The 19,125-nt window shown below is 38.5% G+C and overlaps 1 protein-coding gene across 1 annotated transcript; it reads left to right on the forward strand.

Annotated features, from left to right (window-relative positions):
* Nucleotides 1–137: 137 nt before the first annotated feature.
* On the forward strand, nucleotides 138–10,601 carry GHITM (growth hormone inducible transmembrane protein). Its single transcript, XM_010567849.1, has 8 exons — nucleotides 138–1,515; nucleotides 3,147–3,246; nucleotides 4,545–4,656; nucleotides 5,955–6,096; nucleotides 7,179–7,287; nucleotides 8,484–8,672; nucleotides 9,245–9,416; nucleotides 10,271–10,601. The coding sequence occupies exons 1-8, from the start codon at nucleotides 1,387–1,389 to the stop codon at nucleotides 10,356–10,358; spliced, it is 1,041 nt and encodes a 346-aa protein (XP_010566151.1). The 5' UTR covers nucleotides 138–1,386; the 3' UTR covers nucleotides 10,359–10,601.
* Nucleotides 10,602–19,125: the final 8,524 nt, after the last annotated feature.

Consider the following 19,125-nt stretch of genomic DNA (forward strand, 5'->3'; position numbering starts at 1 on the left):
GCCCGGCCCGGCCCAGGCCAGGCCGGAGCTGGGCGCCTCCCTGCCCCCTCAGGGCCCCTGGCCGCCCTGCCTGGGCTGGAATGGCTTTTCTCATGCTTCGGTGCAGCAGGGACTTCGCAGTGTTTCCGTGCTGCTGGGTTTGCCAGTTAAAATGCTGGAATGTTGATGGTGGCTTGTTTTCTTTTTAACGCTCTGCTGGTGTTCATCCTTCTTCTTAGTCTAACGCTTGAAGTTGTCTTGCTTCAAATACCAGTTTGAGAAAAAAAAAAAAAATTAAACTCGCTGTAAATTCCTGCAGATTGTATCATCCCAGTGGAAGAGTGGGGTTTAGTGGCGGAAACAGGATGTGTCTCTGAAAGTACTTCCACTTAAAAAAAAATGAGATTTAATAACAGCTTCACAGCAAAGTGATTTTTTTTCTAGCAGCAGGATTATTTTCTCACTTTCACCTCCTTGTGGTTAATGCTAGCTGTCCGATGCTCTGGGTGCTCGTTTCTCATGCATGTTTAAAGTTACCTTTATTTAGAATGCTCTTAAATTTTATTGGACACTGTGCATGTAAGCTATGAACAGTTCTTTGAAAAAACGTATTGATAGTTGGGGTGTTTGGTGATATCAGAGATTGTATATAGTCATAATTAAAGTATGTGTAACTACAAGGATTTGGGGGGTTTTATGTGTAACGTGCACTATTTGTGGAAGTAAGCTAGCGGTTTTAATACTACCTATAGGATACACAGGCTCGTGCCTGCTTGTGCTGTCAATTTGCCCATGAGTGGCATCATTGTTCTCTGGTCAAAGCTGCATAAGATGACCTGAACTTGTGTTCTGGGCTGTGACCTTGACTGAATGCTATGTCTATAAAGCTAATTAATTCTTCAAAGGATAGCTTAAAATGTCTCTAAAACTTTTTCCACCATGTATGTTATGTTATTTACTAATTTGGCTTTATACTTAGCTGACATTTATGGAAATTTGGAGCATCTTTTTGAACACCTATTTGGAGGGTAGAGTACTCGTGCAGTGTTATGTCTCAAAACTAAAGTTAGTTGCCAGAGCAGCTCAAACCTGAGTACATAAAGGGTCTTGATGTAATTTATATGTATGAAAAGTGGTATGTCCTGTTTTCCGGTAAGTTGGGAGAGGGAAGCCTCTGATGGAGGTGGGAGACAAATATAGATAGAACAGAGTTAAACTGTGTATTCAAAAAGGTTCTGGCTCTTACTACAGTACTCTAGTGATAACACCATTTCTATTACAGGCTGTAGTATAATTGAGAGTAAGTAGTAAGGGTACCTTGTTGTCTGAAAACCACCTAACAAAATAGTAAAGCATATTTTCTCATGCACTTGCAGGAACACAGCGTATTAAACTGTCTAAGTAACCATGCTGGTCGCAAGGCTAGTATGCCTGCGGGCATTATCATGCCAGGCTATCCGCCCCACCATTACTCAGGCTTCCCCAGCTGTGAGGAACTCCAATATAAAAGCATACATGCTGTGGCAGCCTAATCAGGTAAGATAATTCTCTTTCTAATGGTTCTGAGTGCTGATATTTTTTAAGGGTTGAGTGTTTTTGCCAAAAGAATCGCTTTGCATGGAGTATCTGTTTTGAATTATCGCAAGCCTTCTGCTTGTTTGAGGTACCTGCTCTAATTTACTGAAGGGAGAGTGTTACTCAATCAAAAAAACAGGGTTTTTTAAGAGCAATTAAAATAATATCTTCTGTTCCAATGACTATTTCCTCATTGAAATTACTGGAAAAAAAGAACTTAAAGGAGGGAGCTGGTGATGGATAAGCCTTTCTATGTAAGGTGGGAGGAGCAGAAATTCTTGTCTGACCTCCTCCTAGCTCCCTGTTTCTGAGTACGAGTCTTAAATATAATATTAAGCTAAAAATTTTCTTTTCAAAGGCTTTAGTCCCAATATGTGTTTAGAGCTGTAGCCCAGGTTATCATGGGTCTTACTAGCAAGCGTAAAAACTGGACTGTCATTATTCTAAGACACTGTTTATTCTTCATTGAGAGAAGATGTTTCATTTTTGCTTTCTGCCCAGGTAACTCACAACTGTTAGGAGGCATTGCTCTTTTGTCATCATCTTGGTGAAAGTGCCAATGGCAAATTCTTCACCTCCTTTGTGTTTTCCTCTTAAGCATAGAAAACTGTTTTAAGCATCCTAACTTTCTAGTTGTGTTGGGGTTTTTTTGTGTGTGTGTGTGTTTTCTTGTTTTGTGTGGTTTGTTGGGGTTTTTTTTGTGGTGGTTTTATATCTGTGAGGAGACATACATAATTACAGTGTTGGGCCTAGATTTTGTTAGATGCAAAACACAACAAAACTGAAGCACTATGGTAAGCTTCCTGAATTTTATTGCTCTAATGGCTGATTATAGCAGTGCTTGTAGATTTCAGCTTTCAGTGTTAAACAAACAGCTTTGAGTGAGCCCTTGGTTGCTCAGGTGCCTGTATAATAATTTAGAAATTCCTGGAAAAAATGGTAAGGAAACTTTAAAAGTTGTTTCTGAACTTGTATACAAGTTTATTCTGTGTTGCTCTTGCAGCTTACTAAGACTTTGAGCAGCATGCTATATTTATTTGGAGCTTGACAGCCTTAAAAATCTTAAGTTTATAGGCCTTCATTCAAGGTTTGTTCTCTAAATTAAGGCTAGAGTTGAAAGCAAAGAACTTGTGCTGCTTTTCCAAATTTAGTGTCTGTAAAGTATAAGTATTGTGCAAGAATATTTTTTTACATAGAAGTGTTTACGTAAAGAGTATTTTTACATAGAAAGCGAAATAATTTTTTTACAAAATAAAAAAGTAAAGAGTGTGGTTTTACATTTAAAAACAAAAAGTCTTATGGCTTTGTTTAGTACAGTGGGACTAGAGTAGAAGAAATGCAAACTGAAAACTTCAGCTTCTGAAATTCACTGAATTGGTTCTATACTTCTAGAACATGTGGATGTTGCTCACAAAGCTTTCTAAACTTTAATGTTCAGTTGTTTTCCTTAAGCACAGCTGCTTCATGTGTTTGGGAGGTAAGCACAGATAAATAAGAGACTATGTAGCAATTTTATGCGTAGCAAGTAAATTGTTGAGAAATGTCTTCTATTTTATTTCATTGAATCTTTACGTTATTTCTGAATCTAACAGTGTTATGCCACCAGAGTAAGAACGGGTGTAAGGCGTGGAAAAATTGGCCAAGAAATTAAAGAAGCCGCATTTGAGCCATCTGCAGAAACGGCACTTAAAGGTAGAGTAGCTCTGCTTTAAATAGTGAGAATCTTTGAAGTTTGACTTAAGACTTCCTTGAATTAATTGGTTTCCTTCAAACCATTAAAGAGACCGAGAATGTTGTTTCATGTGTAAGTTTGCTTAGTGATCTCCCTCAAACAACTGGAGACAGTTTCTGTGCTTGTCTTTCCTTGTAAAGTTTAAAGCTGCAAATATGTTACAGTATAGAGAAATCTCTCGTTGTCTCTACTTCAAGCTGCTGTTTAGAACTATTGAGTCAAAAATGGTTGTCTCTTAATGGAGACTTGATTGTAGATATTAAAAAATATACTAACACTTGCATTGCTATATCTACTTTGCTTACTGTTTAAAGGAAGGATTTTTCTACAGCATGTACAGTTTGCAAAAATAAGTTTCTGGTGGTATGGTTAGGTAAGGCATTCGCTTACTGTGCCTGCTAGTACATCTAGTGTGGCTCGTAATTTCAGTGGATTACAAAGGGATTTTTTAGATAGCAGTGTTCAGTAGAACAGACTTGTAAATGTGCTATAATAGCATTGAATTGACAGATGGAATATATGTAGATTGGCTAGATAGTGTCTTGGCTATAACACGTTAGGAAAAAGCATAGCCTTGAAGAGACTTATACAACTGAAGGTATTTGATCTCAGCTGCTCTTACTTCAGTTATAACAATATTTTATGATTGATATTTATATTTGTAGCAGTAATCTGATATGTAGCACACAGGCAGTATGTCTAAAAATCAGACACTAGAAACGTAGTAAATCATGTTGTTGCCCATGACCTTTGGAAATGCCTTTTTGAACTGATTTGGATCTAATTGCTACCAAAGAGCTCTTGAAGGAGCAAGCATTAAGGGCAGATGAATGAGACAAAAGGACACAGTGGCTAGTTTTTCTCCTGGTTTATAGCAGGTTGGATGGTGAAATGGTACACTAAACCAGCAGACAGGTAAACTCTTCTGTTGGAGAAACTGTTAACTAGTTTTGTGTTGGAATTACTGTTAGTGTAATGAAGGTCAGTAAACGTGGCATGTTACTAGCTGGTCTCTTATTTCTTAACTCTGTTTTATGAAGCTATATTGTGTTGGTAGGCTGAATCTAGAGTTTTTCACATGTAGCTTATTGAGAACTGGTAACGCAGTGACTTGAAGTTAAGTGGAGCTTTAAGAAAGATGCCTAACATGGATCAGCTAGTGCAAATACAACAACACTAATGTGAGGATGTTATTAACTATCCAAGAAAAAGCATTCATGAGAGTGTGGATTGTTTGTTTTTTTTTTTCTTTATATAGCTGATCGCCTGGGGAAATTTATTGTTGCTGGAGGGGCTGCTGTTGGCCTGGGGGCCCTCTGTTACTATGGAATGGGCATGTCCAGTGAGATTGGAGCTATTGAAAGAGCTGTGTAAGTAAGATAGCTTACTGTTTTAAGTAAAGAGTACATTAAGCGAATATCTCTCCTCTTTATAGCCAACTCTTCTTTAGCGGGTATCACCCATTGTACACACAGTTGTGGGGTTTTTAAGCTTTGAACAGAAAGCTCTTGCCTCAGTGCAGGATGTTAAAGTGTATAACTGAAAGCAAAATTTAAATTACCCAAGCTGAAATGGATATTGACTTAAGTGAGTTCCTTTGTTTTGAAAATTTGAAATTCTTTTGTGAAGAGTATATAAGTCTTACAAGGTGTGGCACAGATAATTTATGAAGCGTAGTCTTCTGTAAAACGTATTGTTAAGGATACTTTGCCTGGTGTTCCTGTGAGGCTGTTCATTAAACTTTAACACAGCGTGTTGGAAAGAGTCTGCTTTGAACATGCTACTTATCTGGGCATAAGTCCTGCTCTAATAAATGCTTTGCTTAAAAGTTTGATGTATTGCTTTTTGGCCAACAAAAACCTGGCTGTGATGGCAGAACCATATAGTTACTTAGACTTAAAAGGGGGTTAGTGATAAGCATGGGTTTGGGAGAAGAAATGAGTGCTGGAGGTGTTTTGCTTTACTTACTCTGCATTTATATTTGGAAATGACGATCCACATTCATATTGGATGCTTGCTAGTTGTATCTATGAGAAGCTTTTCATTAGTACAGCTATCTGTAATTTTTTTTTTCTCCACGAGCCTTGAAGTAATGGGTCAAAATTGTAAAATGGGAGAAAATGTGTGCACTATGTTTAAGTTTGGTGTTAGCTGGGAAAGCTTCCTGTCCGTAGTATGACCAAATCATACTGCAGAAACCCATTCACATCCAGGTCTGTTGCTGTTGTTAGAGCTCTCAAAATGACATTCGTGTCTTGTGATGTCAGATAATCATGTGCACTGTGACTCAGCAATTTGTGAGCTGCTCAGCAGGCTACTGTAGACATTTTTCCTTAAACCAGTTTTAGATATACACCATTCTCTATTTTTTCCATAGTTGAAAAGCATTCATTATTCTGTTTCCATGTATACTTCCTCCTTAGAATTGAACTATAATTAGCATTATTTTAATTTGCAGTGTTTCTACAGAGTTATGTTATGTTAGACCAGCAAGGTCTGAAAGAATTTAGTAGACCTTCATGGCAGAAGTTGCTAGACCATACCATTGTTATGAAACCTCCCTTATATCCATAGCTATGAATATATTTAACAGCTTGATTGTGTTTTTAGTTGGTCTTCATTCTGATACTGGTAATTGCACAGCTGTGTACGACTGCTTATTTTTCAGTATTTGGCCACAATATGTGAAAGACAGAATTCACTCTACTTACATGTACTTTGCGGGAAGCATTGGCTTGACGGCACTGTCTGCTGTAGCAGTAAGCAGATCTCCGGCACTCATGAGCCTTATGACAAGAGGCTCCTGGCTGGTAAGCTTCTGTTAAAAAAATAAAAACATTTACTGAGAAGACCCCAGATGAAATGGTTGATATAAAAATGTGAAATGTAGACTACTTGGTGAAAAGTAAGGCAAAACTTCACTTACACTAGTGTCCTTATCCATACAGACTACGTAAGTATCCTGATGATGTTTTGTGATTTAAGATTTGGTGATTCTAATTACATGCTGACATGTATGTTCTATACTTCTTTGGTAGTTTGTCAAAGATAAACTACATGAGCAAAAAAATGCTATGCTATCCTTAGCAGCTATATGCAAGTAAGAAACTGATACAAATAGCCATCTGAGGCTAATGACACTAATGCTTTCTAAAAATGGAAATTGAGGTCCCCATGTGTTCTTACTCCTCCCTGTGCTCTTCTGTATAGCTCTTTGAGAGCGGTTTCCTGTTTGCCAAGGCTGAAATGATACTGGTAGGCAAAACATCCAGGCAAACTGCTAACAAAAGGTGTCTGCTTAGTACATATTCAGTATGTTAAGTGGAGTGGAATGATAATAGTTAAATGCCAACACCTACATAATTTTAGGGAGATTAATTTAATAATGCATCCTTGGTGATAAACCAGAGTTGTACATTTCTGACCAGTTTGCTAGCTGCTGGGTGATTCTGCTTGGAATCATCAGTAAGAAGAGGCAATGAAATTTTTAAAAAACGTTGGTAGCAAAAGCCAGTGAACTGAGTATTGGCTTTGGGTGGAGAAATGTACAGGAAAAAAGTATGGCTGACATTTCAGGTACCTTAGTGAGGATTAGAGTAAGGGGCGGAACCATGTGTTTTCCTTCTCTTGCCTTACACAGCTGAGAGATTGTTGCCATCTTACGCTAAACTTTGATTCCTAGAAGACTGAGTGAAAGTAAAATTATCTCAATTTGCAAGCTAGGATCTGCAAAGATTTGACTGTAACCTTACAAGAGTAAAATTGACAAACACTCCAGTTAGGGATTAGGTTGCTCTTTTCAGAATTACACTGTTGACTTTTAGAGTAGGGGGTTAGAACAGAGACCATATGTCCTAATGCTAACTTGAGCTCTCTAATGCTGTTTTTACAGGCAATAGGTGCAACTTTTGCAGCTATGATTGGTGCTGGCATGTTGGTCAGATCCATATCCTATGAAAATAGTCCAGCAGCTAAACATTTGGCTTGGATGATGCATTCAGGTACGTGGTTTTAGTGTTCATTATAGAGATGTCAGTGCTTCGGTGTGACCAGATTCTTACCTTAACAAAACTTTCACTTTAAGGTAAATTTTTACGTACTCCTATAGGAGAGCTTGTATTTTTCAGAGACCAATGAGAACTCCTGAATGTCAGGAATATTTCTCAAGTATTCTTAACATAACTCATAATATTTCTCATAATCTTCTAAAAGTCATGCTCAAGTTAAACTTGAGATATGTATATGCCACATTGGATAAAACTAATTGGTTTCATAGCTGCTTTGGATTCGTGACTGCTTTCTGCCACTATAACTTGTGTAAGCACTATTGTCTATGCTTAACCCTTCCGCAGCTGTACAGGGTAGGAAAGTATTTGAAAACTTGACTAGAAAAAAATTAGATTTTAGTATTAAACTGCAGCTTCTTGGATACATGTGCCCATCAGGTATGTAAGCTGTGGGTACAGATCGGTTTCTCACTTATACCTACTTCAAATAACAATGGCTATGACTTTTCAAAGCTGTTTTGGCAGAAACAATTTATGGTTCAGGAAAAACATGTAGATGTTAGGCATGGAAGTCGTATTTGCCTCTCAAGAGCTAACATTTCCACCAAGAAGAAATTGTGCTTATTTTAGTGATTGTTATTAAGTTAAACAACCTAATGTGGTATTAATGGGCTAGATAGAGGTTTCATACGAGAGTCTACCAAAAAGTTTAACTTACTTGCCTAACTAGTTATGTAGCAGAAATCCGTCCTGCTTTTCATTGTTGAGTGCTCCTATGGCTATTATGTAGTTGATTAGTCCATGCTAAGTATCTCTTACCAGCTCTATTTTGAACAGATCAATGTGTTGACTTTTGTTAGTCTTCCAAAGACCAGCTCCCTGAAGTACTCTCCAGAGCTAGATAAAGTAGGTCATGGAATTTAAGGTTGCCAATTTATTGTGCTCTGTGCTGGTTTTGGCTGGGATAGAGTTAATTTTCATCATAGCAGCTAGTTGCCAGCTGGGGTTAAACCACTACAGCTCCCTTCTAGATAGGTGCACAGTCAAGTGTATTGGTATTTTGTCACATAAGTAGATCATTTTGAGCCATGTTATTTGACTGGAGGCAAAAAAAAGTTGTTTTGGCAGGTGGTGTTTTTACCAGAACTGTTCCAAATCTTACAGGTGGTGTTTTGTTTTCCTTTGGCTAGGTGTCATGGGTGCAGTGGTGGCTCCTCTAGCCTTCTTGGGTGGTCCTTTGCTGATCAGAGCTGCTTGGTATACCGCTGGAATCGTTGGAGGGCTCTCGACTGTGGCCATGTGTGCTCCAAGTGAAAAATTTCTGAACATGGGAGGACCACTTGGAATAGGCTTAGGCTTTGTTCTCGCCTCTTCAATTGGTAAAATACTGTTTTAATACTGTCAGATAAAGTAGGTTATAAACTTAAGCTGCTAAGATGCAGCTTGCATTTAATTGCAGGCTCGTCTGTCCAGTTAAGATTTGCCTTAAAAAGCCCTTGCAACTCAAGCACAGCAGAAAATACTCTTAAACTTGTTCTTGAAAACAAACATGAATTTACAGTTCTGGCAAGTGTTAATTGGACAAATGGCCAATAGTGGTGGCTTGTATTTTTAGTTAGTGACTAGGGAAGACAATAAACATTTTAGTTCTCGATCCAGTTGTTCTTCTCCCTTACATGTTTCTAGGCATTGTTATAGTCCTAGGGACAGAAGTACTTTCACATGAGAAAAGTACACATGATTCCCTAGAGTGTTCAAAACTACTGGATCAGATTGTATATGTGACATCTTCAGCTCGTGTATTAAAGCTCTTGGTATCAAAAATGTACCACAAGCTGAGAATTGAATACTCACTGAAAAACATGTGCTACAGTAATTGAAATTTGACCCAACTCAGAGTAGGAGATGCACATAGTAGCTTTCTTTAACACTATTGTACATTCCTCTCCAGGATCCATGTTCTTGCCTCCTACTTCTGCTTTTGGTGCTGGCTTATATTCAGTAGCCGTTTACGGTGGATTGGTACTCTTCGGCATGTTCCTTCTCTATGATACGCAGCATGTTATCAAGCGTGCAGAAACTATTCCATATTATGGAGTAACAAAATATGATCCAATCAATGCGTAAGTATTCTGTGTTAGCACAGCTGATCTCAGTGCCTGTGTAATAATTTACTTCATGCTATATTGAATTATGCTTTAAAAACAGCCAGACCTTTGGTTTACTGTTCAAAAGTGTATTGCTGTTAAATGTGAAGAATCACAGGGTTTAAAAATACAATGTGAAAATAGCTAGTGGAGCTAAAACTGAAAGTATCTGCCTGAAATGAGAGAAACAGGATTGTACGTGTGGTGTCACATGCTTCCAGCAGTACTTTCTAAAAAGTATTTTTGTTTTCTAAAGCATTGCTGGGAGAATTTATAGCTGCTTTCTGAAAATACCTGTCAATATCAACTGAGACAAAAAATGTTAACTCTTTCATAGTCACTTAATATTCACTAGTCTTTATCACTAAATAAAAAAGCTTCAACAGTGTGATAGATAGGGAAAGAAGGATTAATTAACTCTCAGTAAAGACCAAGTCTGATTAACAAGTAACTTGCTTGTAAATGTTGTCTGTGATCTTAAGTGAATTGTTTACCTTCTTGATTCTGGTTTCTTACAGTTAAAATAGAATAATACTGACCACCTCTAAAATTCTTGGAGATAAACAGATAAAAGTACAGCGTAAAAGCAGAGGGCTACTGTATGAGAACAGCATACTGTCTGTTATGACTTCGGTAAATAGTTCCTGCTGGCAGAGATGGTGTCACAAAAATACAGGGGTTTTTTGACATACCAAGCACTGAGGACAGTCATAGTTGGGTTTTGTTACAAGTGCTTCATGTAGGCTTTTAAAAATGAAGTATAATAGTGTGAAATGCCAAATAATACTCTTTCTGTTCAACAGTACTAACTTTGATTTCCTGTTTTCTAGGTGTATGGGAATCTACACAGATACACTGAACATCTTCATTCGGGTGGCCACTATGCTGGCCAGTGGTGGAGGTGGCAGGAGAAAGTAAACCTAGACTCCTGTTTGCAGCTGTCTGACAGTCTAACTAGTGCACATTTGAAGTAAAAATTCATGATTACAAGAAGTTTTGCTGCAAGTCAGAAGTTTAAAGGATATCAGCATATTGTTTCAGTGCAATGTGATTCAGATGTCATAGTTTTTCTTCAAACGCTTTCCAGCTCTGTGTTTAAAATAGCGTGAACTGCTTCTGATTGTATATTATTTGAGGAAAGTAAATTATTTTTAATATATGGGTAAAATAGTCTATCTGCCTTTGAATGGGTCTGACAGCATTTCAGCTCTTTCTTTTTTTACTGTTACTTCATAGTAAAGGAAGTAATTTCTAAACTGGTATCCCACATGCAGATAGGGACAAATTCATGAAATGCTGTTGAGATGCATCAGTTTTCAGTTAAGGTTGCATAAACGATATTTTAGTGACACTTTAAGAAGAACTGAACAAATCAGATGTGACACTAAATGCAGTAATGACTTCTACCTGGGCAGAAATTTCAGAAAGATTTAAGCAATTGTCAGAAATGCATTGGATTTGACAAGTGAGGTGACCAAAAAGTATAAAGGGGACAAGATGAGGAAACTATGCAGCATTTGTCCCATATGAACTTCAGTCTTTCTGGAGTGCACATGAAAATTCCTTGCTTCAATGTTGACTGGATGTAATAGCTAGGTTCTTTCAATACTAGGTTTATCAAACTGTTGAATAGCTATAGACATGTCTGTCTTCCAGTGACTAAGTTTCAGTATTGCAGATGAAGCCCTGCTCTTCAGAAGAGCTCCTAGTGCTCACCTCTTAGAAGCTTGTACAGTTGGCACAGAAAGAAGGAATTGAGGATGGCCTGCTGTAAACCTAAGTATCATAAATTTACCATACTGTTCTATGCTTTACTCTGTTTCTAACTGTTCTCCAAATTGGTATGTTTTAGCTTGGTCTAAAAGAAATGTTCACTATCAGTGAAATTGATTTAAGGTTAAGAAATTTGTACTTGCCAAACTCTATTGTTATATGTTGGAATAAAAGGTGAGTTCTTGGGCACAAGGAAGTTTTGAGCTAATGTCAACAACTCAAACTTTCAATTTCTGGTAAATATGCTATGTTTATGTATTGACTTATGGAACAATAAAATTCTAGCCTCACAATTTGACTACTCTCATTTTCCCTGAGTTAACAGAAATATTTTAGTACCCCTGCACTAATAACTTGATGAAGAGTACTACAAATATTTTTTTGGCTACAGTTTCCTTTGTAAGAGAGTGTGTATTCCTCCGTAAAAAAAAACCTGCAAAGATACTAGCCAGTGAAACTGGAAATAATCTTTTTGGGGATGTTTCCCAGATGGAAGATCCTTGTCTACACTTGCTTCAAGTGGTTCTGTTAGTGTAACATGTTGGCTACTGACTACAGCCAGTGCTGCTTTTATGTCTGTCATGCTGTGGTATTTTTAGCCTCTTCAATCATAGGGAAGAAACTGGATTGTGAAGAGCCTTGTTGCAACTCCTTTGTGCCTAATGATTATACAGCACAGTCAGTTCCTGGCACTATTACAGCTGAAGGAAGATCTAGTACGTAGATGGAAGATGTCTCTGGGTCATGTCAAGTGTAAGTAGCCTGTTTAGAGGGTTTTAACTTTCTAAGGAATTTCATATACTTAATCAATTTCTCCATACTGCTGTAGCTGAACACAGCAGTGTGCTTGTCCTCAAATTCTGAAATCTACAGGGAGCTATCTTGCAACAAAATTCTAGTATTTGTGCCTGTAATAAAGGAATTTTGCCCAACTTTTCTTTTTGTCTAGATTCTGAGGACAAAGTTTTAGAGGTTGGCTATGAACCAAGAGAGGCATCCTGGATTGCTTGAAACAGTGAGGTCTAGAACACAACACCCTGCAGGAAGCTTTAATAACCTTTTAAGAAAAAACAGGCAAAATAGTGCCTGAGGAAGCACAAGCATTCATTTGTGCTCAGTCTTCTGAAAAGATGTGGCTTGACTCCTGTGGATGAGATTGTATCAGTAGGAAAATAATCTGTTAGTGCTATCCAGTGTGTGTCTCCAAAAAGAGGAAAACAAGATTAAGAATTGCTTCTTTACCTTTGAAGTCTTAAGTGAAGCATTAAGATTTATCTTAATTAAGATGGCTCTAATTTGGGGAAGGTTGAAAATCTAAAATGCGGTAGTTTGATAGGCATAAGAGCAGGTGCCCCTTTTTTTCAGGGAGAGCATTGTCTGAGAGCTTGTGCTGGCTTACTGTCAGGCTGCTCTTGGCGTGTAAACAGACAACTTAAACTTTCTAGAACTAAAAAAATGTTTAGATTTATCAATAGAACTTATTAAGGTGATGTTACTGTAAGTAATTTATTTTGGGGTTTTATTTCCTCAATTGAAGAGGCCTAATTATAAAACTCGAGAGATTCTTTTAAGTAGGTACTAGGGTCTGTTACATATGTCTTGCTCAGCAGCTTTGAGACCAAATACAGCTGAGGAAGAATTTTGGTTTGTGTCTTCCTAAACACTGAATACTTTCAGAAGGAAATTAGGTGCTTTATATCCTAAATTTCAGATCTGTAAAAGCTGATCAACCCTGTGGTTAGACCCTCTAATTCTTAATGCCCTGTTTCATGCATTTCTGTAAACTAGGAAGGGAAAATGGTTGTTATTGGAGGGTATAAACTCATAGAAGTCCAAAACTAGCTGAGGAGTAAAGCTTTTTTTTTTTTCCTTGATTAAGGAATGTTACTTTAATTTATTTTGCTGACTGTATTTTGCCCTCTCCTTAGGGGCCTCTTGTTCACCATGTTTTTGACAATTGGTTACAAAAGGCTCTTTTTTTCCTCTTTTGATTCATTATTGGGTCAGGTTGAAGAGGGTTATACATAACTCAATTCCCTTACTGACTTTTAGTAAAGACACTTACTACAGAATTTTGCTGGGTATTTTTAAATAACTACTTTTAAAGGAAGGAAGTGAGAGAAATCAGTCACAAAATCAAGATCAGATTTTTCATGGTTTCTTCTTTCAAGTAAATAAACTTGTAGTTAAGGAAAACACAATTTTCATGTTTTCAAGTGAGATTTAAGAAGTTTAGTGTTGTTTAGTGTGAAGAAGCTTAAGCAGCCACTTAACTGAGAAGAAATACAAGGAGAAATATGTATTTCTGTGTAAGCATAGCAGGGAAAAAAAAGGGAATAAGTTTCACTAGCCAAAAACAGGATCCTATTAGAATAATGATAAAACAGGGTAGAACCCAGGAACACAGTTTCGGGGGGAAATTTCAGAATTTGCCACAGGTTTTAATGGGGCTTGTGGTTAGTTCTCGTGAAGTCCTCAAGTCAGTTTTGGATCTCGTGCTATAGTGCAATGGTTGCTGGGAGCAATATTTTGGTAGAAATTATGCAGGAGATTGGGCTGGACAGTCAAGTTCTGGCCTTTTTTAGGCTTGAGATATCAAAGTCTGTTTAGTAATTACACAGTAGTGGCACTTGAGAGTCTTATTTCCTCGGTCAACTGAAGCAAGTCTGTCACTTGGACTATAGTTGCATCCATGAATTACAAGGGGAAAAAAGTGGGGGTGAGGTGGAAAAGGTTTTCTTGGTTTTGTTTTGTTTGTCGTACAGTAAAATTGAGAATCTACAGTTTGGTGGCTGCAGTGAATTCAAGCACATTGGTCACTCATACTGATAAAGGTGGACAGAGGTGTGTGCCATGTTTCCACGTTGGTTAGTCAGGTAGTCCAAGGCAGCAAGAATTGCTTCAAGAGCAACATGGTTGATATTTTGCCTGTGTGCCGTTTCATATTGGCGTGTGTGTTTTGGTGGCATCTAACTGGGGCAGTGGGGCAGACGTGGGTGTTGGGTGGGAGAAGTACTTTCCTTGGCAGAGAGTGTGTAAGTACAATAGAGACAGCTCCACCAAAAAAATGCCAGCTGAAAGTGTAGTATTTCTAGGGCACACAGGGATTAAAAAGCTAAGAGCTACTTCCTCCTCAGGTTCTACCTGTGGTTCAGGGAATTAGCTAAAATTCAGTATAAATGCCACCTAAGATAGTGGGAGAAGTGGGAAGGCAGAAAGTGTTCTTAAGCAAACTGGAAATGGAGGACTAGAAGCAATGAACTAGGGTCATCTTCAGACTTGCCCTGAAGAAGGAAAAGTCTTTAACAAAGTTGAAGAATATACAAAATTGCAAGACAGAAGTGTGTCAGGTGAACACTTGGAGACAGGAGATGAATGAAAACACAGATTACTATGTAGCCTGCTAACCTGTGACGTTAGAGTCTGTCAGCTGGAAGTTTGAGTCATTTGTACAATAGTCTCCTTTAAGGCATTAACTTTATGAAAGGAGCAGCAAATGTTGTACTATGTCTTTGCAATTGAAAAAAAGCAGTTGCTGTTTGCCAGGCTGAGTTGGGGCCTGGGAAGGAATTGGAGTGCAGAGTATTTCTGAATCATCCAGGAGAATAAGGGAATGCATCCTTAGATTTGCATTACTAATACTTAAGTTCAAAAGCCGCAAAAGAGGTCTTTCAAAATCTTGAAAAAAGTAGTTTGAGTTCTTATTGTTAAATTAAGGTATGCTCCAGAGTGTCTTTTTGCACTTGCCAGAAAGAAACTCGATAAAATCTTAAAATTGCAGTCTTCATAGAGTCATTATTTCTGGAGGTGGTATGCTAACATAAGATTCATTAATATTTAGTTAAAAGCTCATGCAATTCTAAGAAGAATCCATATTTGGTATATGAGAATTTTTTCTAACCAGCTGCTTGTGGCATAAGGAAAATAAAACAGTTGGAGTAAATCATCTTGTTAAATTTAGAGATAAATGAAATTAACTTTTGAGCTGTGAGAAGACAGGGAGCATTAAGAACTTTCAGGATACAAAGTTAATTTAATTCAACCTAGACTAGTTAATGGTGAACCAACGTAGTTCTCTGGGAGTATGTGCTGCTGTTGTGGTTTAACCCCAGCCAGCAACTAAGCACCACGCAGCTGCTCCCCCAGTGGGATGGGGGAGAAAATCGGGAAAAGAAGTAAAACTCGTGGGTTGAGAGAAGAATGGTTTCATAGAACAGAAAAGAAGAAACTAATAATGGTAATGATAACACTAATAAAATGACAACAGTAATAATAATAGAATTGGAATATACAAATGATGCACAGTGCAATTGCTCACCACCCGCTGATAAACACCCAGTTAGTCCCCAAGCGGCGATTACCCCCCCCCCCCATTTATATACTGGGCATGATGTCCCATGGTATGGAATATCCCTTTGGCCAGTTTGGGTCAGCTGCCCTGGCTGTGTCCTGTGCCAACTTCTTGTGCCCCTCCAGCTTTCTTGCTGGCTGGGCATGAGAAGCTGAGAAATCCTTGACTTTAGACTAAACACTACTTCGCAACAACTGAAAACATCAGTGTTATCAACATTCTTTGCATACCGAACTCAAAACACAGCACTGTACCAGCTACTAGGAAGACAGTTAACTCTCTCCCAGCTGAAACCAGGACAGCTGGCCTCTGTTTTCAAAGGGGAAGGGTATATAGTGTAGAAACTGCAGGCTGTAGTTGTGCTCACAATATTAGAGGCAGTAATGACAGTGTCTGGGATATATTAACTAGCAAAGACCAAAATGAAGAGCAAGACTGAGATTGTAATTTCTCCTAGCAGTTTATGGTGAGTTTATAATCACTTAGGAGACAGTCCTGGTGCAGGGTTTAAAACATCTTTCACAGAGCTTTTTCAGCAAGTGTCCTGACACTCCTCAGTTTGTGCCCTGCAGAGCTGGCGGCTGTGCCCTTGAGTCTCGTGTGTGGTCTTTGTGGTCTCTAAGCTCTGTGTTGTTCACTCTGCTGTCTCGTCAGAGGTCACTCTTCTGGATAGCCTTGGTCTATTAAGGTGGGGCTTGTAGCTGTATCTATTTTGCTTGTTTTTAACTTTCCTCCTGCAGGCAATGCGGTGAAGGCAGAATAACAGATGTGTCCCCTTTCCCCTGGTTTCTTATGTGATTTCTCTTCTCCCTCTGGCCTTTCAAGGCCTTAGATGTGATGAGGGCCAGTTTATCTGATAGCTGTAGACATCTAAATAGAGAGTGTACTGAAACAAGGCAAGGCTTCAGTCCAACAATATTTACACTGGATGCAGTGCTAAGTGTGCTATGAGGGAAATGTTTTCTTCTTTTGGTAGTCCGGTCCTCTGTTTCAAGCAAGATGTGATTTAGGAAACTTGTTTTTGACAGCTGATCTGCTAGAGCTTACACCTCCGTGATGGAGTAATGAGAGGAGCTGTGTAACCTTCTCATTACAGAAGCAGATCTGTTCCTGCTGCATGTCACCTTTTCCCCCAGAGTGGGGAAAAACAGATGCCTAAACAGGGAGTGTTATCCCTCTTGCCATTTACCATGGCTCTAAAAGATTTGTCCTTTCACTTTCAGCTGCTGCTTCTTGAGAAAGCTCTTTTGCTTTCTTTTTCCTTCTTTCAGAAAGATGATAGAAGAATACAAGACGCTATTGGGTCTTTCCTACAAAATAACTAGTCTGGTTGCCCAATGCTTAGTTCCAGAAAACTTCGTATGAGGAAGTGGGTACAATGACAGATGTCTGGGCAGGCATCTCACTCTTCTTTTTACTGAATAGATAAGGCATTTAATTCAGCTGGCAAGCCTCCAAAGCAGAAAATACTGTGCAGCTGTCAGCCTCTAGGCCATCTGGAAAGATTTTGTGATTGATCTCTTTCTTAAAAACGTAGATAAACCCTGTCTATACTTACCTGACAGGAGGTGGTTTCAGGGATAACAGAGGGAGTTTGTTCTTCTGAGTGGGTATAAATGCTGTTACTTGGCCACTGGTGGCCTCTTCCTTGTTCTTCTGTACATTGTGGATATGCTGATCCTTTAACACAACCAAAATAAGTTGGTAATATGAAGTCCAGAACTTGAACTAAGATTTTTAGAGGCTAAGGCTGTCTGCATTTCTATAATGGTATGAGTTTCAACTTTTCTTCCTGCCAGCTCCAACAGAGATATTTGTCTGAGGAGAATGTTCCATCATTTGATTTAGTGTTGACTACTTGTGTCAGCTTGCGTGAGCCAAAATCCCATGATCCAGTTCACTGAGCACCATTTCAATGCAATGAACACAGTCTGTCCCCTAAAGCATTTATTGTCACCTCAGTTGTATTTATGTGACTAGGAAGGAGTGGAAGAACAAACATGTACTTCATCAACAATGGTTTTACTTTTAGCTAGAAATTTGATGGGATAGGAGAACTCTGCTGAAGCTTTTATCAAGAGCCCAAGTTTTGTCTGAATCTGTCTCTGTAAGAGACATAAATGATAGGAGAGTGAGCCTTTTGCATTTCAGCTCAGCTTGTATTTCTTCTCACTCCCTTGGGGCTCAAATAGAATTTGCAAACATATCTGGAATTTTGTTTCCTTACGTTGTCTTGTGCGGGGGAGGAATCTGATAAGTTACTCTTGCTCTTGTAAGTTCTTCGGAAATCCTGAAGAGATGTATTGCTTTAAGAAATGCAGTTGTTCTTGTTTGGTTTTGCAGTTTGGGGTTTTTTGTGGCATTTTTCTTAGAAAAGATGGTGACAGATGAGGATGTATTGTGCTGCTTAGGAGGAAAAAATGGTCTTCATCTCTGGACGGATCATCACTGCAGTCAGGAATAAGGTGAATTGGTAGTGATGGTAGATGTGTAACATCCTGTGTCCAGTCTAGATAGGGTGGTGCAGTGATTTTAGGCTTGCACTCAGTAAATGAAGATGTATAAGTCAAAAGCCACTACCCTGATACGAGTGAATTATTGTGCCTTTGCTGTCTCACCAGCACAGTGATGGTGAGCTAATGTCTAGGAAGAAGTCTGGTACTTCCATAGACACCTAGACCACTGTACAACTTAGAAAAATGTATAACTAGTATTTTTCATGCAAGTTACACTTAATCTTGGATTTTCCAGTTAAATATTTAATTCTATTTTTTTCCCTGATAGTGGTCAGAAGCTTCCCCTCCCCCGCCCCAGGCAATTTCCTTGTTGGCTAACTCAGTTTCCAAGAAGATGATGTTTTCATGCTATTTCTCTAAATAAAATTGTGGTAATTAAAAGACAGATTTCCAGTAATTCTTTTTGGTCTTAGGACCACTAGCAAGAAGTCGGAATACATAATATGTTACAAGACTGTTCATTCATACAAAAAAAACACGAAACGCTATCTTTCAGTTAAAGCTTAGCTCCTGTGTACAAGCTGGTAAAAAGAAATGCATTACAGTAGTGCTAAAGATTTGTTCAGAAGCTTAATGATGATGTCTGCAAGAGCAGACCAAATGGCATCAAAACTGAGTGAAGGAATTAACAAAGGTAGCCTGTCTTTCTGAACCTATTCCCATTTGTCATTGGCAAAGGAGAGGTGGTTAGATCTAAAAGTTGTCATGCTGAGACATGCTGGGTATGTATGAATGAGATGTTTACGTTTCTAGAGTTTGTCAGTTCTGTGTTATACTTGTGTTCAGAGTCTGTTCTTGCTTGGTAAAATGTGAACGGGTGAATGCTGTGTTAGTGACTGATCTCAGAGCCTTGTGCCAGCCAGTTACTTGCCTTTGTAGCAACTGGCCTTCCAGTGCCAGATTACAGGTCTGAACAGCCATCCTCACTGAGGGTTGCCAGAGATTGATGTACTCTATTTCCTGTGTTGTAAGAACCTGTCTCCACTTTATTATGATTACTAAAGGTCACTAAGGTGGTTGAATGTTGAAAGAAAAATCCAGTTCT

Source organism: Haliaeetus leucocephalus, unplaced genomic scaffold (genome assembly GCF_000737465.1).
Source record: "Haliaeetus leucocephalus isolate CR32 unplaced genomic scaffold, Haliaeetus_leucocephalus-4.0 Scaffold229, whole genome shotgun sequence".
In the NCBI taxonomy this organism is placed as follows: domain Eukaryota; kingdom Metazoa; phylum Chordata; class Aves; order Accipitriformes; family Accipitridae; genus Haliaeetus; species Haliaeetus leucocephalus.

Coding starts and splice junctions, on each gene's coding strand:
- GHITM (XM_010567849.1), top strand. CDS start 1,387: ATGCTGGTCGCAAGGCTAGTATGCCTGCGGGCATTATCATGCCAGGCT. Junction 6,097..7,178: donor TGACAAGAGGCTCCTGGCTG/GTAAGCTTCTGT, acceptor CTGTTTTTACAG/GCAATAGGTGCAACTTTTGC. Junction 8,673..9,244: donor TGTTCTCGCCTCTTCAATTG/GTAAAATACTGT, acceptor ATTCCTCTCCAG/GATCCATGTTCTTGCCTCCT.